The following is a 25,932-nucleotide window of genomic DNA, read 5'->3' as shown; positions in this document are numbered from 1 at the left end:
CTATTACATGTGTATCAGTTGTTTCAACTCAGTAATGCAAAATAGACCTCTGTCTTTTTAGAAATTGAATTACATATACAGGGACTAATGGGCTTAGATACTAAAATTTCACTTACGTGATAAATAGCTTCAAAACAAAATCGAACCCACTTGCTAAAATACATTCTTAAATAAGACTACTACAATTTGTGGTGAGTGGTGTTTAAGATGATAATGGGCTTTCATTTTAGTAGTTTTGAAATACAATTTAGTGAATTTTCAGAATTTTCAGACAAATATATCACTCATGTTTTGTTAAGGGAAGTTACACTCCAGTGATGGAATTTGACTCTGATTTACATTTTATGAATACCATGCGCAGTGCCAAAGATTTTCCTCAGAGCAGTCTTCATTTCCTTGTTCCTAAGGCTATAGATTAGAGGATTACAGAGGGGTGTTATCACAGAATAAAACAAGGTCACAATTTTCTGCATTTTCACTGGGCGTCCTGATCCAGGACTAACATACATCACCATAACAGAGCCAAAAAACAGGATCACCACTGCCACATGAGAAGCACAAGTGGAGAAAGCCTTGCGTTTGCCTGCTGCTGAAGGCATCCTTAGCACAGCCACAATCACCAGAGCATAGGAACAAAGAACAAAGAGAAAGGTTCCAATCACGAAAACAGCATTGAAAGTAGAATAAATGAACTGTGTTGTGGTGTCTTCAGAACAGGACAGCATCATCAATGGGACAGGATCACACAAGAAATGGTTGATAGTATTTGGGCCACAGTAGGGTAACTGTGAAATGAGAACAACGGGGGTTAGGAAGAGGACGAACCCGCACGACCAGCCAAAGATGGCAAGGCCAGTGTACAGCTGTTTCGTCATAATGCGTGGGTAATGCAGAGGACGACAGATGGCAAGGTACCTGTCAAAGGCCATGATGCAGAGGAAGAAGCCCTCATCACACCCCAGAGAGAAGAAGAAGTAGAACTGTGCAAAACAGCTCACAAAGGAAATGGACTTGCTTGAGGACAGGAAATTGGCCAACATGTTAGGGACGGTCGTGGTGACATAACATATTTCCAGGAGAGAGAAATTCCCCAAGAGGATGTACATGGGCGTGTGAAGACGCCGTTCCCACCGCACTGCACAGACAATGGCTGCGTTCCCCATGAGAGTCAGCGTGTAGACCACTGAGAAGAGGCCAAAGTAGAGGAGCTGCATTTCTGGGCTTGAGGGAAAGCCCACGAGGATAAAGTGGCTAACGGAGTTGGTGGTTTCTGTGCCGGACACATTCATTGGTCTGGAAGACATGGAGATGACTTTGTTATAGCCCTCTTAATGGAGTATGCTGGTTCTTCCTGAAAACATTAAATTTCTTTATTTTTTATTTCATAAAGTAGTAAACAGACTTTTGCTTAAATAACAAAACTGTGACTTACATTACTCAGCCCCTGAACATATATTATTTAAAAAGGCGCAGTACTAGAAAAGAAGGAAAACATGAGTTGGAGACAAATTTTTCCCTTTCTAAGAATGCTAGACTAGACACTAGGATTGCAATCTTGTGATTCTGATAAATTACTGGTATTAGTTTACTTTTCATATGTCTACTTGCACTATTGATACTATATTTCTGTGCATGTGAATATATTTCAACAGTCTATGAGTACTTGATATTCTATGATTTATAACTGACTTAATAAAAAGACTAAATGAAGAGACCTAAGAATCTAAGGGTAGTGCCATGACAGGACACAAACTAATATTTATTTTCATTTTCAGTTCCTCCAGGTTACTCATGGTGTTTTAAAGTAACCTAAAAAAACCTCTATCATTCCAGGATTTATTCATTTTTTTAATGATACTTAAGTATTCATACCAGTGTTTAGTATAAAAATGCTTCCTTTTTTGGCAACTGAATGCACTATATATTGTGAGAAATAGCCCTATACCTTGGCCTCTAAGTTGCTCTGGCTAAGTATTTTGATGTGTTTTTGTGTCGATATATGTACCACATATGCCCGTAATGGCAATTGACCTGAGGGAAAGCAGCTAGTTTGAGTCACAGTGACCAAGTTCATTGTCCCTATACTTGTACCCGTGGTCAAGTTGGCTGTAAGAAAATTGGAAAAATAGGTTTCATACTTTTGTGAGAATTTCCATGGTATTTTTTTTTACCTCCTTCCCACCCCCAGTCCTTTCCCACATGTTCTTTTTTTCTCCCTTTTAGACAGAACTTTCATATCTTTTTACATCTCACTAAGCCCCATCTAGGCCTTTCATGTCTGGGCAAATCAGAAACAATGAGCTTTGCCCTTCTCTCTGGGTACTTCCATCCCAAGTAGTTGTTCCTAAATCAAAACTCAGTTCTCCTGTTTCCTCAGTACCTTTACTCTGACCTTTTGCATTAAGCAAGGTAATTCATTCAAAAATACTTATTAAACTTCTTCATTGTATCAAGTTGTCTTTTAAGTGCTGAAGAAACAGCTGTGGGTATGCCAAATCTTGCACTTATGGAACTTATAATCAAGAGATTAACAATATATTTTAATACATTTTTTGCTGAATTTTTTTTGTTTTATTCTCCTGGAAATATTTTTTACATTTTATAAGGAATAATCTAATAAATCAAAGAAGATTTTTCAAGGTAGAAATCCAAGACTCTAAGTCAGGGAAATCCTGGACTTACTTGTGTAAAGGTCAGACCACATAGATGGCTGACTCTTTTATTTGACCGTTGAGATAGCATCTAGATTGGAAGGACTACTATTTATAGATTCTTTTTGCCCTGTAATTGTATATATGGTTGTAGAAGGTCAGGTCAGCCAAATCCTTGGCTTTATTGGTTTTCTAAAACACTTTATTAATGTTTTTAAGAACAGAATTTACTCATCTACACAGGGATTTTGAGAAATCATGTCCCTGAATTCCTTTTTGAAAGATTTTTTATTATTATCATTGAAGTATAGTTGACATACAACATTCTATTAATTTCAGGTGTACAACATAGTGATTTGACAATTTTATACATATTGGAATGCTTGCCACGATAAGTGTAGTTACCATGTTACCAAATATGTTATAATATTATTGAGGATATTTTCCACATTGTACTTTTTTATATTCCAATGGATTGTCCTTTTGTCCTTTAGGCATTTCTGTGGTCCTATTTACTCAGCACCCTAGTGTCATCATCTCAGTTTAATTATTCAGAGGTAGGTCGTTGACAAAGGATTTGTTTCAAATCATTATTGACCCTTAGCCGCCTTATTTTAGAATATTTCCTGGAGATAGTAATTGTCCAAAGCCAGAGTTTAGGGTACATCCTGTATGATTAACAAAAATAACAATAAAAACTCAACATGCTGGAAACTTTTGTTACTTCAAAAAGAATCCCCATTAAACCAGGGCTTATTAATGTGATGGGACTGAAAAGTAATAAATGGGTTTTGGAAAGAAGATATCACTGGAGAGAGAAATTTGCCATATTTATTCACCAAGCAACAAAAATCATCAAAATAAATCCTTCTCCAGCAATTGTCAGTTAATACACCTCTTCACTTAAAATCCTAAGCCCTTGTATGTATCTCTTATTTATCTTTTAGAGTGATACACAAACTAAGTGAAAAATATTCCCCAGAATTCAGGGAAACAAGAAGGAAATTAATATTTTTAGGTTTTATTTATTTGTCAGCATTTCAGTCTAATGAAATATTTTCAGCTTTTTTGAAGATAAAAAATTTCTTATGAAATTATTTTTGCAAAAACTTTGAGTACATGTGGCTCACATGTTAGACAATTTCCACTTACTCCTTGGATGAATGCTGAGAAGAGGGTCAGAGACCAGACATAAAATATTACTCCATGGAGCAACAGGCATGTGAAGGACTTCCAAGAAATTGGATGATCCAGTTTGTAATCTCTCATGGATTGCAAAGAGTAAACCCTACAAGATACTTTTTCTCTAGTTTGAAAGCACATGTTTATGGTAAAAATGAAAGCCCAGAAGAAGGTATTATATATGTCTACTTTCTTGCATCATGACCTTTCGGGATTTGGGATTTATCCTCTTGATGATTTGATAGTATTTGTTCAAAAGAGGAGATAATTTTTGAATTTTCACTTATTTATAATTAAACACCAAGTCTTAGTATTCCACAAGGAATAGTGAAGATAAAGAATCAATTCTATCTTTTCTTTTTTCTCTAGTAGTCATATATCATTGAAGGTTTTTGGGGAATAATTAGTCATAATAGGGATTGTTATAATAGCTGTAATAGCAAGCTTATAGGAATCCCTTTGTCTATTTTGAAGAAGAAGAAATCATTCTTTGACCACCAAATGTCTGTACTTAGGTAGATTGTTAGAGATATCTGAGGTGCATTTTATTTATTTATTTATTTTTAAATATGAAATTTATTGTCGAGTTGGTTTCCATACAACACCCAGTGCTCATCCCAACAGGTGCCCTCCTCAATGCCCATCACCCACTTTCTCCTCCCCCCCACCCCCATCAACCCTCAGTTCTCAGTTTTTAAGTCTCTTATGTTTTGGCTCCCTCCCTCTCTAATTTTTTTTTCCTTCCCCTCCCCCATGGATTTCTGTTAAGTTTCTCAGGATCCACAAAAGAGTGAAAACATATGGTATCTATCATTCTCTGTGGACTTATTTCACTTAGCATAACACTCTCCAGTTCCATCCACGTTGCTACAAAAGGCCAGATTTCATTCTTTCTCATTGCCACATAGCATTCCATTGTGTATATAAGCCACGATTTCTTTATCCATTCATCAGTTGATGGACATTTAGGCTCTTTCCATAATTTGGCTATTGTTGAAAGTGCTGCTATAAACATGGGGTACAAGTGCCCCTATGCATCAGCACTCCTGTATCCCTTGGGTAAATTCCTAGCAGTGCTATTGCTGGGTCATAGGGTAGATCTATTTTTAATTTTTTGAGGAACCTGCACACTGTTTTCCAGAGCAGCTGCACCAGTTTGCATTCCCACCAACAGTGCAAGAGGGTTCCCGTTTCTCCACATCCGCTTCAGCATCTATAGTCTCCTGATTTGTTCATTTTAGCCACCCTGACTGGCGTGAGGTGATATCTGAGTGTGGTTTTGATTTGTATTTCCCTGATGAGGAGCGACGTTGAGTATCTTTTCATGTGCCTGTTGGCCATCTGGATTTCTTCTTTAGAAAAGTGTCTGTTCATGTTTTCTGCCCATTTCTTCACTGGATTATTTGTTTTTCGGGTGTGGAGTTTGGTGAGCTCTTTATAGATTTTGGATACTAGCCCTTTGTCCGATATGTCACTTGCAAATATCTTTTCCCATTCCATTGGTTGCCTTTTAGTTGTGTTGATTGTTTCCTTTGCTGTGCAGAAGCTTTTATCTTCATGAGGTCCCAATAGCTCATTTTTGCTTTTAATTCCCTTGCCTTTGGGGATGTGTCAAGTAAGAAATTGCTGCGGCTGAGGTCAGAGAGGTTTTTCCCTGCTTTCTCCTCTAGGGTTTTGATGGTTTCCTGTCTCACATTCAGGTCCTTTATCCATTTTGAGTTTATTTTTGTGAATGGTGTGAGAAAGTGGTCTAGTTTCATTTTTCTGCATGTTGCTGTCCAGTCCTCCCAGCACCATTTGTTAAAGAGACTGTCTTGTTTCCATTGGATATTGTTTCCGACTTTGTCAAAGATTAGTTGGCCATACTTTTGTGGGTCTAGTTCTGGGGTTTCTATTCTCTTCCATTGGTCTATGAGTCTGTTTTTGTGCCAATACCATGCTGTCTTGATGATTACAGGTTTGGAGTAGAGGCTAAAGTCTGGGATTGTTATGCCTCCTGCTTTGGTCTTCTTCAAAATTACTTGGGCTATTCAGGGCCTTTTGTGGTTCCATATGAATTTTAGGATTGCTTGTTCTAGCTTCGAGAAGAATGCTGGTGCAATTTTGGTTGGGATTGCATTGAATGTGTAAATAACTTTGGGTAGTATGGACATTTTGACAATATTTATTCTCCCAACCCATGAGCATGGAATGTTTTTCCATTTCTTTATATCTTCTTCAATTTCCTTCATAAGCTTTCTATAGTTTCCAGCATACAGATCTTTTACATCTTTGGTTAGGTTTATTCCTGGGTATTTTATGCTTCTTGGTGCAATTGTGAATGGGATCAGTTTCTTTATTTGTCTTTCTGTTGCTTCATTATTAGTGTATAAGAATTCAACTGATATCTATACATTAATTTTGTATCCTGCGACTTTGCTGAATTCATGTATCAGTTCTAGCAGACTTTTGGTGGAGTCTATCGGGTTTTCTATGTATAATATGTCATCTGCAAAAAGTGAAAGCTTGACTTCATCTTTGCCAATTTTGATGCCTTTGATTTCCTTTTGTTGTCTGATTGCTGATGCTAGCACTTCTAACACTATGTGAAACAACAGCAGTGAGAGTGGACATCCCTGTTGTGTTCCTGATCTCAGGGGAAAAGCTCTCAGTTTTTCCCCATTGAGGATATTAGCTGTGGGCTTTTCATAAATGGCTTTTATGATGTTTAAGTATGTTCCTTGTATCCCGGCTTTCTCGAGGGTTTTTATTAAGAAAGGATGCTGAATTCTGTCAAAGGCCTTTTCTGCATTGATTGACAGGGTCATATGGTTCTTCTGTGCTGTCTGGAGTAATGTGTTGGTGGGCGGGGCCACAGTCAGACTGATGTCTGTCTCTAGCCCACTGCTGGGGCCACAATCAGACTGGTGTGTACTTTATCTTCCCCTCACCCAAGAGCAGGACTCACTGTGGCTGGTTTGGCCCCTGTCTGGGCTACTTGCACACTGCCAGGCTTGTGGTGCCGCTTTGATGGGATCTGGAGTGTTAGTCGGGGTGGATCTCCAAGGTGCACAGGGGCGGGAAGGGCAGGCTTGGCTCACTTTGCCCTAGGTGGTCCCCTGCGGGAGGGGCCCTGCATCACCAGGAGGGAGGCAGGCAGACCCATCTGAGGGATGGATCCACAGAAGTACAGCGTTGGGTGTTTGCAGGGTGCAAACAGGATCGGTGCCGGGAACTGGTTCCTTTTGGGATTTCAGCTGGGGGATGGGAGAGGGAGATGGCACTGGCCAGTGCCTTGGTTCCCCACGGAGCTGAGCTCTGTCTTCCAGGGCTCAACACCTCTCCCTCCCAGTGTCCTCTTGCCCTCCCGCTCTCGAAGCAGAGCTGTTGAGTTTTCACATTCCGGATGTTAAGTCCCATTGGCTGTCAGAACTCACGCATTCTGGCCCCTCCGTTTTTGCAAGCCAGACTCGGGGATTCTGCCTTTTCGGGCGGGCTGCCCCTCCACCGCCCTGGCTGGCTCCCACCAGTCCGTGTAGTGCGCACCACCTCTCTGCCCTTCCTACCCTTTTCCGTGGGCTTCTTGTCTACACTTGGCTCTGGAGAGTCTGCTGTGCTAGTCTTCTGGCAGTTTTCTGGGTTATTTAGGCAGACGTGGGTGGAATCTAAGTGATCAGCAGGATGCAGTGAGCCCAACGTCCTCCTATGCCACCATCTTCTCCCTCTGTTCTTTTTCTGTAGATCAGAAAGAATTGGCAGCTTAAACTTATAGAGACAAATTTAGAATGGGGATTCTGGGACTGGGAGATGAAGGAAATGAGATGATGTTGGTCAAAGGGCACAAACTTCTGGCTCTAACATGAATAAGTTCTCATTAGAACACTAGTACAGCATGGTGATTATAGTTAACAATTCTACATTATGTACTTGAAAGTCACTAAGAAAGTAGATTTTAAGTGGTCTCACTGCCAAGAAAAAAAAGTAATTATGGAGGTGATGGAGGTGTCAACTAACCTTATTATGGTAATCATTTCACAATATACACCTGTATAAAATCCATATTATAATGTTATACACCTCAAACTTAGACATTATTTTTTAATATAATTTATTGCCAAATTGGCTTCCATACAATACCCAGTGCTCATCCCAGCAAGTGCCCTCCTCAGTGCCCATCACCCACTTTCCCCTCTTCTCTACCTCCCATCATCTCTCAATTTGTTCTCTGTATTTAAAAGTCTTTTATCATTTGCCTTCCTCTCTGTTTGTAAATTTTTCCCCCCTTCCCTTCCTCCATGGTCTACTGTTAAGTTTCTCAAGATCCACATATGAGTGAAAACATGGTGCCTGTGTTTGTCTGACTGACTTATTTCACTTAGTATAACACCCTCCAGTTCCATCCACATTGCTACAAATGGCATGTTTCATTCTTTCTCATTGCCAAGTAGAATTCCATTGTGTATATAAACCACATCTTCTTTATCCATTCATCAGTTGATGGGCATTTAGGCTCTTTCCATAATTTGGCTATTGTTGAGAGTGCTGCTATAAACATTGAGGTACAAGTGCCCCTATGCATCAGCACTCCTGTATCCCTTGGGTAAATTCCTAGCAATGCTATTGCTGGGTCATAGGGAAGTTCTATTTTTAATTTTTTGAGGAACTTGCACACTGTTTTAGAGCGGCTGCACCAGTTTGCATTCTGACCAACTACGCAAAAGCGTTCCCCTCACCAACATGTATTCTACATCTCTCTTGGCGTATGCTTGCAAGAATTTATGTTGTATATCCATGAAACTGCTGGATTCCAGGGAATGTATATATTCAACCGTAACAGATAATGTTAGAGAGTAGTCCAAAGTGGTTGCCAAAATGTACACTCTCATGAGTAGTATATGATAATCTTCATTATTCTGTTTATTTTTTATTTTTATTTTGGTCAGTTTTTGTTTTTTTGGTTTTCAAAAAAACATTTAGGAAAACACATTCTGTTTTATATTTGGATATACTTTTTTTTTTTAAATAATGACTTTTCAGGAGTCTTGCCCTTTTTTAAACTACTGGGAATTTGTTAATACTTTAAAGATTTAAAAAATATATTCTGAAAGCAAGCGTTTAATCAGTTATATATATTCCAGATATTTTCTCTGGTTTATGCAGGCTTATTTTTCTAGTCTCATAATTTCTTTTTAATGAACAGAAGTTCTTTTTAAAAAAAATTTAATTCCAGTGCAGTTGATAAACAGTGTTATATTCGTTTCAGATATACAACGTAGTGATTCAACAATTCTATACATTACTCAGTGGTCATCATAATAAGTGCCCTCCTTAATCCCCTTCACCTAGTTCACCCATTCCCCCACCCACCTCCCTTCTGGTAACCAGAAATTTGTTCTCTGTGGTTAAGAGTCTGTTTTTTATTTATTGCTCTTTTCTTTTCCCCTTTATCTTGTTTCTTAAATTCCACATATGAATAAAATCATCTGGTATTTGTCTTTCTCTGACTGGTTTATTAATGAAAAGAAATTCTTATTTTTAATGCACCTGATTTATCAGTCATGTTTCTTTTTTTTTTTTAAGTTTATTTATGTATTTTGAAAGAGAGAGAGATAGAGAACTCTGAAGGGGCAGAGAGGGGGGGGGGAGAGATTGCTAGGCAGGCTCTGTACCATCAGCACAGAGCTCAGTGCAGGGCTTGAAGTATAAACTGTGAGATCATGACCTGAGCCCAAATCAAGAGTTGGTCGTTTAATGGACTGAGCCACCCAGGCACCCCTCAATCAAGTTTCTTTATAGCTAGTTCTTTTTGCTTATTTCAAGGTTATGAAAATATTATTTAGAAGTGTTAATATCTTTCAAATTTAAAATCTGCAATTATACTGGTCATAGTTTTTATGTATGGTATGAAATATAGGTCAAATTTCAGTTTTCCACATGAGAATCCATTTGACCTAGACATTTTCTTTGTTAAACCTGTATTCTATGCCTGCTGTGTAGTCCTATTTTTTTTTTTTACCATAAATTAAGTGTCCATATATGCATGGGTTGGTTTCTGCATTCTCTATTTAATTTCATCTTTCTTTTTGTTCCTATTGCACCAATAGCACATTTTCCTAATTATCGTAGCTTATAATGGGTCTTGATATCTAAGATAGGTAAGTCCTACCAATTTCTTTCTCTTCAAACTCTTTTTGATAGTCTTTGCCCATTGCCTTTCCATATAAATTTAGAATTCTTTTGTCAATTTGCACAACAATTATTTCTGGAATTCAATCGGGATTGCTTTGAATGGGGAGGTTAATTGTCATCTACACAATAATTACTCTTACAATCCATGGACTTGGCATATCTTCCTATTATATCTTCGTGAATTTCTTTCAACAAAGTTTTATTGTTTTCTGTATAGAAGACTTGCCAAATATATATATATTTTTCCTTTTTCCCTCTGATCCCCTTTCCCATTGTTTGCCATTGTTATAATATAGAAGGATAGCTTTTGGGGGCAAATTGTAACATGGAAATCTGTAGCCAGTTGCAAGGCCGTTTGTGAAATTGCAGACTGGCTTGTTGATCTCATTCCAAACATGGCCAGTTTGAAGTCAATTTCTTACCAACTCCAGTTGGGGATCTCTTTACTAGATGAAGCAGTAAAATCAGAGAAGTGGGGAGGTCTAAGCTTCTTCTGCAGCTATCTTGCTATCTTAAGTCCCCTGAATTTCTGGGTCATTTAACCCCCTTCTTCTGGTTCCTCTCTGTTTGACTAGGGTCCCCTCAGTCTGTTTTCCTCCCAATTTTATTGAGAAATAACTGACACACATCACTGTATAAGTTTAAGTTGTGTAGCATAATAATTTGATTTACATGTGTTGTGAAATGATTACCACAATAGGCTTAGTTAACCTCCATCATCTCGTATAGAAACAATGAAAAGAGAGAACTTCTTGAGATGACAACACTTAGTGTCTACTCTCTTAATAACTGTAAGTCTCTAAGGTCTGTGAGTATTTTGCACTTCTTTATTTCTCCAAACCGGGGCTCAATACTTAGCAGATAGAGGACACTCAGTAAAAGTTTGGGAGATGAATATATAAAAAAGTGAATAAATGAGTGAAGGAATGTTTCAAAGGAGGAAAATAAAATTGTCGGAAAATACATCATAGTACAGTATCCAAATAATAGATCCTGATAATTTAGTTTTAGTATCTTTGAGTGTGTTTGGGATGAGGAAATAGTGTGGATTTTATCAGAAGTAAACCCATGGCTTGGGGAGTTTCTATAAGAATAATGTGAACAAAATTTGGTTTCCAGGGTGGGATGTAGTTTCAGGATCAATAAAACCATTAATCTGGGCCTAAGATCTTAAAGACAATGTAGGACATATTGTGTTAGGAGATGAAATTCAAGAGGAAATTCAGGAAAAATTCCTGGCTATATTGATAGGGAAGCCTGAGAAAATATGGGGAAAGCTCAAGGCACAACTATTGAAGAAATTAAGCTTGTCAAAACACACAGATCAGGTCGCTTTTCCATACACAGGGCTGATAGTTAGAACCCTGGGAAGATAACTGTTTTAGGGAGACAAATTTGAAGATCTGAGAGTCGCCTGCCTAAATCTTTTCCAGAATATTTCTTCTAGTGCACTCTCATCTCAGAAATAGCACCTTTAATAGCTTTTGCACTTATATAAAGATTTTTATCATTTTAAGTTGCAGACCACTGTAGGACATTTGCTCTTTGACTTGTTACTCATCATTTACACCCTGCCAGAAAATTATATACATTTTAAATGACTATTTAAAAATTTCTTTTTAACGTTTATTTATTTTTGAGATAGAGACAGAGCATGAACAGGGAGGGTCAGAGAGAGAGACACACAAAATCCGAAACAGGCTCCAGGCTCTGAGCTGTCAGCACAGAGCCCGACGCGGGGCTCGAACTCACGGACCGCGAGATCATGACCTGAGCCCAAGTCGGCCGCCCAACCGACTGAGCCACCCAGGCGCCCCTAAATTACTATTTTAGAAAATAAAATGAAAAGAAAAATGGTAAATACGAAAAAAAATTATTAATGGCATTACTAGTGCCTCTAAATCAAACTGTTAGTAGTACATTGTTGTATTTCCTCATATCTCCTATTTCTAGTTTATTCTTAATCATACCACAGCAATTTTTTGCATGTCTTTATAAAAGTTTTTTAAATTTATTTTTTTATTGAAGTATAGTTGACAATGTTACATTAGTTTCAGGTGTACAACACAGTGATTCAATGACTATACATTATGCTATGCTCACCACAAGTGTAGCTACCAACAATTAGCATACAATGTTATTGCAGTACTACTGGCTATATTCCCTTTGCTGTAGCTTTTATTCCAAAGACTTCCTCATTCCATAATTGGAAACCTGCATCTCCCACTTTCCTTTACCCATTTTGCATTTCCCCTTACCTTTTTCTTCTGACAAGTGGAAGTACTGGACTGTGGTATTAATATTTTAAATTTTTTGAGGAACCTCCATACTGCTTTTCACAGTGGCTATACCAATTACATTCCAGCCAATGGTGCACAAGTGTTCTCTTTTTCCCACATCTTCACCAACACTTGTTATTTCTTGTCTCTTTCATGCTAGCCATTTTGACATGTGTAAACTGATATCTTGTAATTTTGATTTGCATTTCTGTGATGATGAGTTATGTTGAGCATCTTTTCATGTGTTTATTGGACATCTGTATGTCTTCTTTGGAAAACTATTTAGATCCTCTACCAATTTTTTTTTTTTTAATTTTTTTTTTTCCCAACGTTTATTTATTTTTGGGACAGAGAGAGACAGAGCATGAACGGGGGAGGGGCAGAGAGAGAGGGAGACACAGAATCGGAAACAGGCTCCAGGCTCTGAGCCATCAGCCCAGAGCCCGACGCGGGGCTCGAACTCACGGACCGCGAGATCGTGACCTGGCTGAAGTCGGACGCTCAACCGACTGCGCCACCCAGGCGCCCCTAGATCCTCTACCAATTTTTTAATCAGATTTTGTTTGGTGTTGAGTTGTATAAGTTCTTTATATATTTTGGGTATTAATCCTTTATTGGATACGTCATTAGCAACTGTCTTCTCCCATTCACTAAGTTGCCTTTTTCCTTTGCTAATGGTTTCCTATGCTGTGCATAAGTTGTTGTTGTTGTTGTTTTTAATTTTGGTATGGGCCCAATAGTTTATTTTTGCTTTTGTTTCCCTTGCCTTTGGAGATATATCTGGAAAAATGTTGCTAAGGCTGATGTAAAAAAATTACTGCCTATGTTATCTTCTAGGAGTTTTATGGTTTTAGGTCTCACATCTAGGAGTTTAGTAAATTTTGAGTTTATTTTTGTGTATGATGTAAGAAAGTGGTCCAGTTTCATTCGTTTGCTTGTAGGTATCCAGTTTTCTCAGCACCATTTATTGAAAAGTAGTCATACTATCTTATTTCTAGCCTTAGACTCATATGCACTATTCTCTTTGCATGATTTGTATTAATTCTAATACATATAGGGAGAAAAACCTCTTTAAAATCATGAAGCATTTAAAATATGAATTATTTTCTGATTAAGTTTCTTGCAGGTAGTCTTGTTTCCAGGTTTCACCCTGTTTCAGTACATATATTCTTTTGTACTGAGTGGTACTGGGTGGTACTAAGATAAGGAAAATAATGAGTTATAAGGAAACTAAAACAACCCAAAAAAGTAAACAGTTGGAAAAAAACCCCCACTATTTTCACAAAGTCCTATTTAAGAATTAAGTTTGCTGAGGAGAAATTTTTTGACAAGCCCAGCTGAGGAAGAGTCCGAAACTGCCAAGGACCTGCATATGGAAGACAGTTATTCTGAATAAGAAAGGGAAGGATGTTCTGGTCATTCTGGTGGGTGGTGGGAAGAGGATGAGGAAGGAAGAAGAAGAGGCAGACCAGGTATAATATGAGAAACTGACTGGGTGTTCAGCACGGTGGCCTTTCCTATGACTCTCCCTAACCCCAGCTGGTAGTCAGGTTAATAAACCCACACAAAACTGGAATTACTTTGGTTTTGGATAAAATGTTGAAGGAGATGAGTCTCACATCCAGACTGGTGTGATCAAAATAAGACAGGAGGTATATTCAGGGATTGGAAGAGAAAAGCACACACGAACATGTTTGATGGTGTGTGTGTGTGTGTGTGTGTGTGTGTGTGTGTGTGTGTAGGGAGAGAGTGATGGGTGCTTTAGACACCTGAGCACTGTGAATCTGGGGGTCAGGGACAAATTTACCTATATCTGCAAAAGACAGAAACTGATCTGTTGACATCTGGGTTATATATGATTTTTCTGCAAAAAGGCCTGAAAATGTCTCACATTTTCCTGTTTCCATGCAACGTGCACAGGAATATTAATACATTATGGCCTAGTACAAATGATTTATGCAAGGTCTTGTAAGATCTTGTTTTCTATTTGCTTCATTGAAATGTATTTCTAAAAATATTCCCTGGGATATGGGAAACATATTTGTCTCTCAAATTTGCATAAGACCATTAACCTCCTATAATTTTATATCACTATATGTCCAACACATATATAGATTCTAGTTCTTGAGAGGCTGTCTTTGACCAGGTCTCATAATCCTAAATAGTTTTGTCAGGGCCTGCTTCATCTCCTTATTCCGGAGGCTATAGATCAAGGGATTGAAAAGTGGAGTCATCACAGAATAAAATAAAGTCACAATTTTCTGAATCCCTGCTGGATTGCCTGCTGTTGGACTCACATACATCACCATGATGGAGCCATAGAACAGGGACACCACAGCCAGATGGGAGCCACACGTGGAGAAGGCCTTATGCCGACCTTCTGCTGAGGGGACCCTCAGCACAGCTCTGATCACCAAGGTGTAGGAGCTGGTAATGAAGAGGAAGGTGGAGAAAATGAGGACTGAGTTAAAGATGGCACAGATGATCTCAGTGGCAGGAGCTGCCACACAAGACAGATTCATAAGGGGTCCTGGATCACATAAAAAATGATCAATTGTATTGGGACCACAAAAAGGAAGCTGGGAGATGAGGTAAACTGGGAGGAGAAAACAAGAGAAGCCACACACCCAGCACCCAGCTCCTATTCTGATGCAGCGCTGAACTGTCATGACAGCGGGGTAATGCAGGGGCCTGCAGATAGCAAGGTACCTGTCAAAGGCCATGGCAGACAAGAAGAAGGTCTCAGTGGTGCCCATGGAGAAGAAGAAGTAGAACTGGATGAAGCAGCCATAGAAGGAGATGGAATTGGTTTCAGAGAGAAAGTTGGCCAGCATATTAGGGACAGTAGAAGTGACATACCAGATCTCCAGGAAGGAAAAATTGGCCAGTAGGATGTACATGGGAGTGTGGAGATGGTCATTCCACCACACTGCACAGATGATACACAGATTTCCCATTAATGTCAGGACATAGATCACAAAGAAGATTGAGAAGAGGAGGATCTGGACCTCCCAGGTGCAAGGGAAGCCAAGAAGAATGAATTCACTGACAGGGTCAGAGTGGTTGTTTTCAGCTGGGATTTTCATGTTTCTCTCCCTCAAACTGCAATAACAAGACATTACCATGTTACAGATGACTTTGCAGAAGTTTTCTCATTAAGATAGTCTCTGATTTTCTTTACAATTCAATTAGCACAGTTTTAGATTAAACATTTTCAGCATTCTTTGACCCAGTGATATTGGGAGGAATAAGGCACTTGGAGATGTGGATGCTTATTACAGCTTTACCATCATGATCATCATGCCCATCGTGGGCCATTAAACACCTGCCTTTGTTTAGTGTCCTCAGCACTATATAAAATTAATTAGATGCTTTCTTGTCATTGAGAGGCTTCAACCTAGGCCAGAAACATCAATTTAAAAGCAGCTATTTATTTTGAGAGAGAGAGAGAGAGCACAAGCAAGAGTAGGGGAGGGACACAGAGAGAAAGAAAGAATCCCAAGCAGCCTCCATGCCCAGCATGGAGCCTGATGCGGGACTCGATCTCACAACTGTGAGATGATGACCTGAGCTGAAACCAACAGTCTGGTGCTGTATGGACTGAGCCACGTAGGTGCCCCAGAAACCTCAACTTTTAATCAATGATGGCTTACAGCAAATTTTCTTTCCATATTTAGTGACATATGCAAAATTCTTCAAAGTACTCCTCATTTTTAACTTGGTTCTCTTTGCATTTAAAAAATTGTTGCTGAAGAGGAGTAAGTTTCTTATATTCTCACCTTGAATAACATTTTAAGTGAAATTGGTATGAATGAATGAGGTTCAGACTAAAGACTAATGATTCTTTTTTAACAGAGATGTTCCCTAACTAGAATACACAAGCTTCAGTCCTCAACTGAAATTTATCACATGCAGGGAAAGTACCTCACAGTGACAGTCTATATACATTTTGCCAGGTAAACTAAAAATAATTATAGTGTTATGTCACTGAAAGCATTCTGAGATTTGAACAACAATTCGAGATCTGTGCATGGACTGTTCGGTTTCATTTCTCCTTATATATTATTTCAGGCTTCTCTGTCAGAGTTCCTCCTGATTGACCTGACCTGTATATGTTTTTTTCAGGACATAATCCTTGATAATTTTCCTTCTCCAACTATACTCTTTCTGTAAGTGACCTGACACTAGCCCCTTGATATAAAAACTGTGTGAGATAAAGCCAGATTTTTCTCTCCCTAGCTATGAAATCTCTTCTGCAACCTGGATTTTTCTACCCAATTTCTTACTTAACGTCTCCATTTGATATCTAATGTAACATGCCTATGACTAAACTGTTTTTTGATTATTCTCCCCTCAGACTAGCCAATCCTTCTTTCTCTGCCATATCACTACATGGCACCTCCATTCACTCAGTTGCCCGGGCCATACACTTTGGCCACATCACTTCTATCCCTCTCACTACTCTACATCCCAAACCATCAGCAAATACTCTAGGCCTCATATTCAAAACATTCAGAATGTGCACAATTTTTAGCATTCTTATCAGCTTTCACCCTGGTGCACCCTACCATGGAATTCTCATTTTGACTACTTACAAAAACCTCTTAAATTGCTTGTTTCCATTTTTATATGCCAAGACTGTTAGTCACATAATAGCTAGATGACAGTTTTTTAAAAACCTGATCATGTCAGCTACTTGCTCTCAATCTTTTAAACACAGTTAACATACCTCCCAATTCCTTTCCATGGCTAAGAAGGCCAATAAGGCCTTCCTCCATGTCCTAATTTCCTACCACTTTTCCTCCTATTAGCCCCACTCCAGCCATACTGATACTTGATTATGCTATGTGTGGCCCATATCAAGGCCTGGAACGTCCCTATCTCAGTCCTTCTCTCTGCTCTGCCAATATTCACATGTCTTAATTTGTTACTTGATTCCAGATTTCTGGTAAAAATCAGGAGGAGGACATTACTTAGCTCACCAACATATTCCCAGAAACTAGGACACTATCTGGTATGAGTGTTTATTAAACATTTGTTGTCTTAATCAATGAACATGCCTAATAGTAACCAATTGGGGAAATAATTATCTATAGCCAGAGGAAAAAAGTTAAATGCAAATACTAGAAAACTCCAGTTGGCTAAAAACAAAAGCAAGACAACAAAGATTTTGTTTGTTATGAGGATGCACCATCAGTCCAAGTAAACAGGAGGATGTCCATGACAGGAGCCATCTTAAGACAACCCTATTTGAATCATCTTTCTTTAGGTCTCTCTCATCCACTCTGTTTTGTGTTGTGAGCTTTCTTATTGTTGCTAAGTAATAATCATGCTGTAAGGATGTGTGTATTGTGTGTGTATACTGTTTCTTGCTGTCTTCTCTCTGTCTCTAATTGTCCCTATCTTTAAATGTTTTTATTAGATGGCCTTTACAACATTTCCCTCTCATTTTTAAATAGGTATGTGAACTGTTTTAAACTATTCCCTCTTAAAGGGAATGTGTTTATAGTCTATAAATGACATCCTCCCCCGCCACCATGTCCTTTAATAGAAAAATGTCCTGGTGTGCCTGGGTGGCTCAGTCAGTTAAGCATCTGACTTCAGCTCAGGTCATGATCTCACCGTTCGGGAGTTTGAGCCCCACGTCAGGCTCTGCTGACAGCTCAGAACCTGGACCCTGCTACAGATTCTGTGTTTCCCTCTCTCTGTGCCCCTCCCCAGCTTGCACTCTGTCTCTCTCTCTCAAAAATAAACATTAAAAACAATTTTTTTAATAAAAAAAGAAAAATGTCCATCTCTTGCCCCATATTCAGGGTCAGGAAATCTGGTATATATAATTTGAACAAATAATAATGTATAGAATGAAGTTTTCATTTCACAATTTATTCTTGGCCCATGTGGTTCAGCTAACATCTCAAGTAAAATACTGTTATTTTTATTAACTATATTTACTGATATATTTATAAAGAAAACACATGTGACCTACGATTTATTTAGACCAGTTCTGATGCTGGAGACTATGTTATGTAGTTGAGAATGTAACCACTGTCTATTAGGAGGAAGCTATTTTAACTCACATTTTCATATGGAGAAAACACAAGACAGGGTTAGAGAAAAGTGAAAAAGACATTACAAAGAAATCTGAGCTATGCCTTACCTAAAGCTGTTAGGCGAGGATTATAGAATCTGTTAGAAGGGAGATGTTCTCTCTCTCCTGGAGTCAGTTTCAGCCTCCTTGTTCTCTCATTTCAGTAGGAGAAAGTGTGCAGCCAAACTAATCACAGTGGGGTGCTTGCATCCACATTCCTTAGCAGGCTTCTGAAAGAGGGTGAGTGTTGGAAGGTAATATTATCAAGAATAGGGTCACCTCAGTTGCTTAGCCCATTAAGCATCTGACTCTTGATCTCAGCTCAGGTTATGATCTCACACTTTGTGAGTTCGAGTCCCAACTCAGGCTCTGAGCTGACAGGGTGGAGCCTGCTTGGGATTCTCTCTCTCCTTCTCTCTCTCTCTCTCAAGATAAAAGAATAAATATTTTTAAAAAGTTATCCAGAATAGCAATTATTTGAAGCCCATACAGTGACTGTATTGACCTTCTCAAGCTGGTTGCATGAAGTTGCAAAGGGCACTGTGGTCTCTCCTGATTTGGGAATGAGTGATTACACCCCTGCTTCTAAAGGAGGGTATATAGCAAACCCATTCTGAGCCATGATTATTCCATTCTCCACGGTCCATCTTGGAGGTGTGGTGATCCAGAACACTCTGTGTGTGCACTCAGGCCTTACTTTCAGCTGCATGTATTTTTGAATATATGTGCCAAGGTTTGCTTCTGACCCTTCTGGATTATCTGACTTTTCCCAGAGGACTCATCTAGGAATAATAATGATAAAGTTTTGGCTAGATCTCAGAAAGCATTTCTTTAACTGAGGTCTAAATTGATCCAACCTCTAGGGGAAAAGAGGCCTGAATCTAAGCTGAAGAATAAGTTGGCCTTAAGCCTTGGATCAGAGTGTTAAATATAATCAGAAGCATCTGTGTATATGTTTATAGTAATGCAGCTGTGTTTTCTCGCAAAAAGACACTAAATTTAAGGGTGAAAATGTAAGAGCAAAGGGTTCTACTTTTGAGGCAGTACCATATTGTTTTGATTACTAACACTTTGTAGTATACTAACACTTTGCAGGTCTCCTTGAAATCTGAAATTGTGATGCCTCTGGCTTTGTTCTTCTTTTTCAAGATTGCTTTGGCTAGGGAGCTTGTACTTTCATGCACTTTTTCTGGGAATCTGTTATTTTTTTCCTTTAGAAAAAATTATTGGAAACAGATCATATGTACACATTTTTAAGATGTTTGGCACACAATTTCGTATTTTGATTTGATGGTCTTTCCAGTAGAGAAGTCCTCAGGTGGGGCTGAGGAAACATTTCAAGTGAAGTTTCACCATTGAGTTTATGTTGAGTTTATGAAGAGAGTCTCTTGGGGCACCTGGGTGGCTCCGTCGGTTAAGCATCCGACTTCGGCTCAGGTCATGATCTCACAGTCTGTGAGTTCAAGCCCCGCGTTGGGCTCTGAGCTGAGTGCTCAGAGCCTGGAGCCTGCTTCTGATTCTGTGTCTCCCTCTTTCTCTGTCCCTCCCCCACTCATGTTCTGTCTCTCTCCTTCTCTCAAAAATAAATAAACGTAAAAAAAATATGAAGAGAGTCTCAACATTTAGTTCAGGCAAGATATAAAGACAGTAGAGAAAGTTGAACTGGAGGATGAAGCAGAGGAAAAAGCACTAAAACAAAAAATGAAGTCTTGATAGTTTTGTGTTCAGAATATAGTGATGGAGGCAGGAAGTTCCATTGACCCTTACTGCTTTCTTATTCCTCTCCTATGGTAAGGCCTCCAGTTCCCCATTATGAAGTGAGCAGTAACCATATGTCTCCCTTCTAGGTCTCAGAGAAGATAGAAAAAGGCAGGAGACCAGTCGGGTGCTCTGGCAGAGAGAGATGTCAGCAAACCACAGTGAAGGGCCTGTGTGGACAACCACAGTGATTGTCCTCCTGACAGGGTCTGGCTTATTCAGTAACTCAGGCCTTTGGGCAAAGGAGGATTTGGTATTAAAAGATACTTTACCTTTTAAAAGCCCTTGAGGGCTTTTCTGTCTTCCACTTGAGTTTGCCCTGTGGATAACATGCCTGGGAGATCACATAAAGCTGGCTCTGGAAGCACTGAAGCTCCCTTTCCTTGAGCACCAGACTTGTGTATGCTTCAGAGTTCAGTGAAGAGTTCAGAAGAGGCTGGAGAAAGGCCAGGGGATTCGTTGTCAAGATGACTTGACCTTGCAGAACTGTCAACCTCATTGTGAATGTCACTCAACATACTTGATGCCGAGTCCATCTATTTCTATGGCTATTCCTTTGCATTTATTTATTTATTTATTTATTTATTTATTTATTTATTTATAAATGAAAGGTAGCTGTTTTATTGCTGAGAGAAAAATGTAAACAAGAAAGTCTACAATTCTTTTTACTCATGCACTGCTTTTGTAGTAAAGTTCCAGATATCAACTTTAAAGGTACTTACTTACAAGGGTAAATTCTTCTTAACATATGACCATTTACTGTGCAGTGGACATTTTTTCATAGAAATAATACACAGAAGTGGAATATATTCTTATAGAGTACAAGAAGCTTAAAACATGGTATTAACAGAAAATGATACTGTATTTTACTGTAAAATATTATAAAAGTGATACAATTTTTTGGCTCATAAATGTTTAACTACTTGATTTGGACAAGGGAATGAAAAAAGCAGGAAGACAGTCCTGGCCTTAAGATTTCTCTGTATTCTGGGCACCTAGGTGGCTCAGTTGGTTAAGCGTCCAACTTCAGCTCAGGTCATGATCTCGTGGTTCATATGGGGCTCTGTGCTGACAGCTCAAGGCCTGGAGCCTGCTTCAGATTTTGTGTCTCCCTCCCTCTCTCTCTGCTCTTCCCTTGCTTGCACTTTGTCTCTCTCAAAAATATTAAAAAAAAAAGATTTCTGTGTATTCATTTTTCTTTCACATTAATTAGCTGATACACATAAGTGACAACTGTAGAAGCCTGGATATCCATCAACACAAATGAAGGAATAATGTTTGTTTCCAAGGCATTATATGCCCCAGTGGCAGAACCTGAGTTATTGTAAAATTTATTTTCATGCTCAAATGCTTCAAATTTGTGTGCGTGTCTCAAGATATGAATATTCACATCAAACTCCCTCTGCAACAGGGCTAAGGTGGCCATATTCCCCATAGAGTAACATGATACCCATGGATCAAATTAATTTTGAACTGCCAACAGTCACAACTTTCTGTTCTGGATAATTCAGATTCTCATTGAAGTCTCCTCTCACAACATGAACATCACTGACCAGAGTCTTGAGATAGTCTTAACTCTCTTTGGGGCAAAGGTTTCCAGTACAGAGAATGTGTTGACTCTTTCCTGGGACCTGCAGTTTTTTTTAAATGTAGCCAGAAAACTTGTTGGACTGGTATGGAATGTGTAGGTCTCCTAATACCAACACCAAATGAAGAGAGAACAGTCTTCATCTTTAGACAGGGATTCTTTCAGATATGGATTGGAGTACTTGGTTAATGTGGGAAGCATCCTGTCACTGGGCTCAGCTTAGTCACCACAACTGCTGCTGCCTTTCTTGGGCTCCTCTGCAACCCTCTTGCATTTTAGAAAAGCCCTTTCTTCCTTCCTTCCTACCTTTCTTTCTTTCTTTCTTCTTTCTTTCTTTCTTTCTTTCTTTCTTTCTTTCTTTCTTTCTTTCTTTCTTTCTTTCTTTCTTTCTTTCTTTCTTTCTTTCTTTCTTTCTTTCTTTCTTTCTTTCTTTCTTTCTTTCTTTCTTTCTTTCTTTCTTTCTGAAAAAGTTTTTTAGTGTTTATTCATTTTTGGGAGAGGGAGAGAGAGTGAGCCTGAGCAGGGGAGGGGCAGAGAGAGAGGGAGAGAGAATCCAAAGCAGCTCTAGACTCTGAGCTGTCAGCATGGAGCCTGATGTGGGGCTCAAACCCATGAACCCATGAGATAATGACCTGAGCCAAAGTTGGCCATTTAACCAACTGAGCCACCCAGGCACCCCAAGAAAAGCTGTTTCTTGAGGTCACACTGCATTCCGTCACTGTCAGTCCCTGACAAGATGACAGGATGTCCTGTTATTCTTGGTCTTCCCTCTCTATTCTAGTATCTAGGAGATTTCAAAGTCTGTAATAGATCTCAGACCAAAGAGACACAATGTCACTGGGCAGAGATCCTAGGAATATAGACTAATTCTAGACTGTGATCATTCTTTTTCCTTAGGAAATTAATTTTGATGGCATTATCTGAGTCATCACTCAGATTTTCCACAAATGACAGTTCCTCATTTGGCCAGTTAAATTGTGGCAAGCTTTAACCCAGATGTTTCCCCTTAATCTCTGCCTAGCCCCTGTCTAGCTTGAGGCCTCTCTGGCTTCCCCTGGAGAAGGCCAGGATCTCTGTGTAGGGAGAGTCTCCATTTTTTGCTTTCTTCCTTATCACTTTCTACTACTCATTCTTCTACTTTGTCCAGAAAACTTAAGTTGTAGTAGGGTAGCAGTTAATTTACCCTTAAGCAGAGGAAATGGAGCTCAGTGGAGACAGAGTTGAAATTTCTTAGGAAGGATTCTCCTGTAACAAAGATATAAAAGCCTTTCTTCTGTGATTCTTTCTTCCATATTGGCCTCTTCACTCTCACACATAGGTGTGACACCTCTGTTAAGTTAAAGGTGGGAAGAGCCAGGGCGAAGGGAAGAGTGCTCTGTTAACTTCTTCTCCCAAATCTGCATTTTTTTTTCTAATTTCCCTCTTACCAACTTTTTCTACTTCATGATTTCCTCTTTTCTAGTCTGATTTGGGGATTTCAGTTCTCACTGCATTTGCATTACATCCTTCTGACATTTGAAAGAAAAAGACCCTTCTTCATTTTCCAGGAGAATTTTCTTTCTTCCTTGCAATAAGAGCAACCCACTATGTCCATCATTTCTATCTCTTTCCTCTCCATCTTCCCAGTAGTCTTAACATTAAGCTCCTTTGTAACAAGAAGATTGAAGAAGACCCCATAATATTATAAGAGAGAATTTGACCTATACACTGAGGAAGTTTTGAAATCAGAGCCGGGACTGAGTTTGGGTCATTTAGTATCCCAAAGATAGAAAGGTTTCCCACACTCTGAGTCCTATCATGCTTACTTTGATTGAAACTCTCTTTAAATTTTTTTGCCTGTTTTTGGAGTAACAATTATATAAATTTTATTATAGAGATATTAAAATATTTTTTCATCTATCTTCCCAATAATTCATTTTTCTTAAGTACTACATGAGGTACTTTTGTTTGTTGAAGTTTGGGAAACAAATTTATATTTAATTTTTCCATGCACATTCATGAGTTTTGATTAAATTCTTAGGCAGTGTGGTGCCTCATGTTTTTTGTTGTTTCTGTTCTTAACATTTTTGTTTTTCAAGACTTTTCTCTTGAATCAGTTTCTCTTGCTGTTCATTTGGATATGAATATTTGCTTGAATATCAACCTCCTAAAGTGGTATAATTGAGAAAAGGGTATATTTCTAAATTTCCATCACTGTAGTCATTTTCTCCTTTTTTGCTCAATCCATGCATGGCAGAGGTACATTAGCTTCATACTTACTACTTACTATCCATTTTTCTTATCTTTCTGCCTAATAACTGTCTTCTATTCTGGTGGCAATGTGCTCAGCTTGAGAAATCAAATGGTGTAGTCTCCTTTATATAGGGGTCATTGAGTGGCACACTTCTGTTCAGAGTTATAAGTGGAGTAGAGATTGGCCTCCTTCTTGAAGTCTGCCACTTTAGCTCCTATCTTAAGACAATAAGGTGATTTTGGGGATGAAAATACTAAGAAGGATTTATCAAAAAGCCAGGAGAGGTTGAGTCCCTCAGGACATCTTGGAACTGCCTACCTCTGAACTGGCATAGACTATCTATCTCTAGAAGTATATATGTGAGGGAAAAAAACCCAAATATTTACCTTGTATAAGTTGCTGTTACTTGGATTTCTGTTATACACAACTGAATCTAAGGCTAATATATTCAACCATTCTGGGTTCCTGGGTAGATCTTGAGTTTCCTTTTTGTTTTCATCACTCAAGTGGGTAAAATCTGGAATGATTGAATTACTTAATAAAAAGTAATTATTGCTTCCAACTTTTAAAAATGGAAATATAGTTGACTTACAATATTGTATTAGTTTTAGGTATACAACATAGTGATTTAAAAATTATATACATTATGCAATGCTCAGCATAATAAGTATAGTTACCATATGTCATGATACAGGTTATTACAGTATTATTGACTATATTCCAGTTCTTTCATTCTGGATTATCTGCTTCTTTTTGAGATAGTTGAATGATCATTTTTAAAAAATGGCTCTATTTTTATTATGATGACTTAAAGTATATATTTTGACAGAGAAAGAAATGGCCCGTGTTCTTTAAAAGAGATGGACATTTGAAACAGGTTGTTTTAAAAAAACAGAAGTGCATAAAAGGCAAGTGTTGAAAGCATAATAATTCAAGCTCTCTTTTTTTTTTCAACGTTTATTTATTTTTGGGACAGAGAGAGACAGAGCATGAACGGGGGAGGGGCAGAGAGAGAGGGAGACATAGAATCGGAAACAGGCTCCAGGCTCCGAGCCATCAGCCCAGAGCCTGACGCGGGGCTCGAACTCACAGACCGTGAGATCGTGACCTGGCTGAAGTCGGACGCTTAGCCGACTGCGCCACCCAGGCGCCCCTCAAGCTCTCTTTTAATGAAAAGTTGTTCTTATACTAAGCAGGGGCTTATGTGAGAGATAGAAAAATGTAGAGGGGAAGTCCCCAGGGAAAATTTTCCTCTTTTTGAAAATTCACTTGATTGCATGGTATGTCTATTTCCTCCATTTTCTTTCTGTTCTGAGCATCTAGAACAAAAACTGCAAAGCCAGAGTTTGCTGCCAAGAATCTCTTTATGATTTACAGAAAGAGCTGATTTTGAGTGAAATAGAAGCATGAGGAAGCCAAATTTACTTCTCTCCACAATGTGACCCCACATGGAAGTCTTTGAGTAGCTCTGGAAAGGCACCTGTTATAAGGCTTACCAAAGACAGTAGCATTATCCTTTCTTAATGCATAAAATAGAAATCTTAGGTTAAAATATCTAAAGGAGTTTCTCTAAGTTATATATCCCTTTATAAACATTGATTTTTTAAACTGCACATCCTTTGTAAATTAGATGAAGTATACATGCCTATCATGGAAAAATTAGGAAATAAACAGTAACATAAAAGAAAAAAAAGAATCTAAACTACCCATAATACCATCACTCTATTTAAGTATGCTTATGTAATAATAGTGTCATGATCCGCCTTTTCATTCAGTAACATAATATTTTACCTATTAAATATTTATTACATAAGTCTTCATGTAATGTGTGTAGCTACTGTCTTAAAACAATTGAGGAGAAATTCCTATAAGCATATCTCCTACATGAATATCTCTTCTACAGTATTCATTTCCTAGATAAATCCAGCTTTTTGACCTGCATTGCCATGCAGTTCTGAAGGTAACTACATAGGACACAGCCAGGG

At 38.6% G+C, this 25,932-nt stretch overlaps 2 protein-coding genes and 1 pseudogene across 2 annotated transcripts; all 3 read right to left on the bottom strand.

Moving 5' to 3' along the window:
- Positions 1-335: 335 nt before the first annotated feature.
- Positions 336-1,289, bottom strand: LOC123583680 (olfactory receptor 11G2-like). The gene has a single exon (XM_045450823.1). The coding sequence runs from the start codon at positions 1,287-1,289 to the stop codon at positions 336-338; it is 954 nt and encodes a 317-aa protein (XP_045306779.1).
- Positions 1,290-14,397: 13,108 nt separating this feature from the next.
- On the bottom strand, positions 14,398-15,366 carry LOC123583679 (olfactory receptor 11H6-like). The gene has a single exon (XM_045450822.1). The coding sequence runs from the start codon at positions 15,364-15,366 to the stop codon at positions 14,398-14,400; it is 969 nt and encodes a 322-aa protein (XP_045306778.1).
- A 5,949-nt stretch (positions 15,367-21,315) lies between these two features.
- LOC123583678 lies at positions 21,316-22,425 on the bottom strand (annotated as a pseudogene).
- Positions 22,426-25,932: the final 3,507 nt, after the last annotated feature.

The sequence above is a fragment of the Leopardus geoffroyi genome, chromosome B3 (assembly GCF_018350155.1).
Source record: "Leopardus geoffroyi isolate Oge1 chromosome B3, O.geoffroyi_Oge1_pat1.0, whole genome shotgun sequence".
In the NCBI taxonomy this organism is placed as follows: domain Eukaryota; kingdom Metazoa; phylum Chordata; class Mammalia; order Carnivora; family Felidae; genus Leopardus; species Leopardus geoffroyi.
The sequence above is the reverse complement of the archived record's forward strand: the minus strand, read 5'-3'. Positions and strand labels throughout refer to the sequence as shown.

Coding starts and splice junctions, on each gene's coding strand:
- LOC123583680 (XM_045450823.1), bottom strand. CDS start 1,289: ATGAATGTGTCCGGCACAGAAACCACCAACTCCGTTAGCCACTTTATC.
- LOC123583679 (XM_045450822.1), bottom strand. CDS start 15,366: ATGAAAATCCCAGCTGAAAACAACCACTCTGACCCTGTCAGTGAATTC.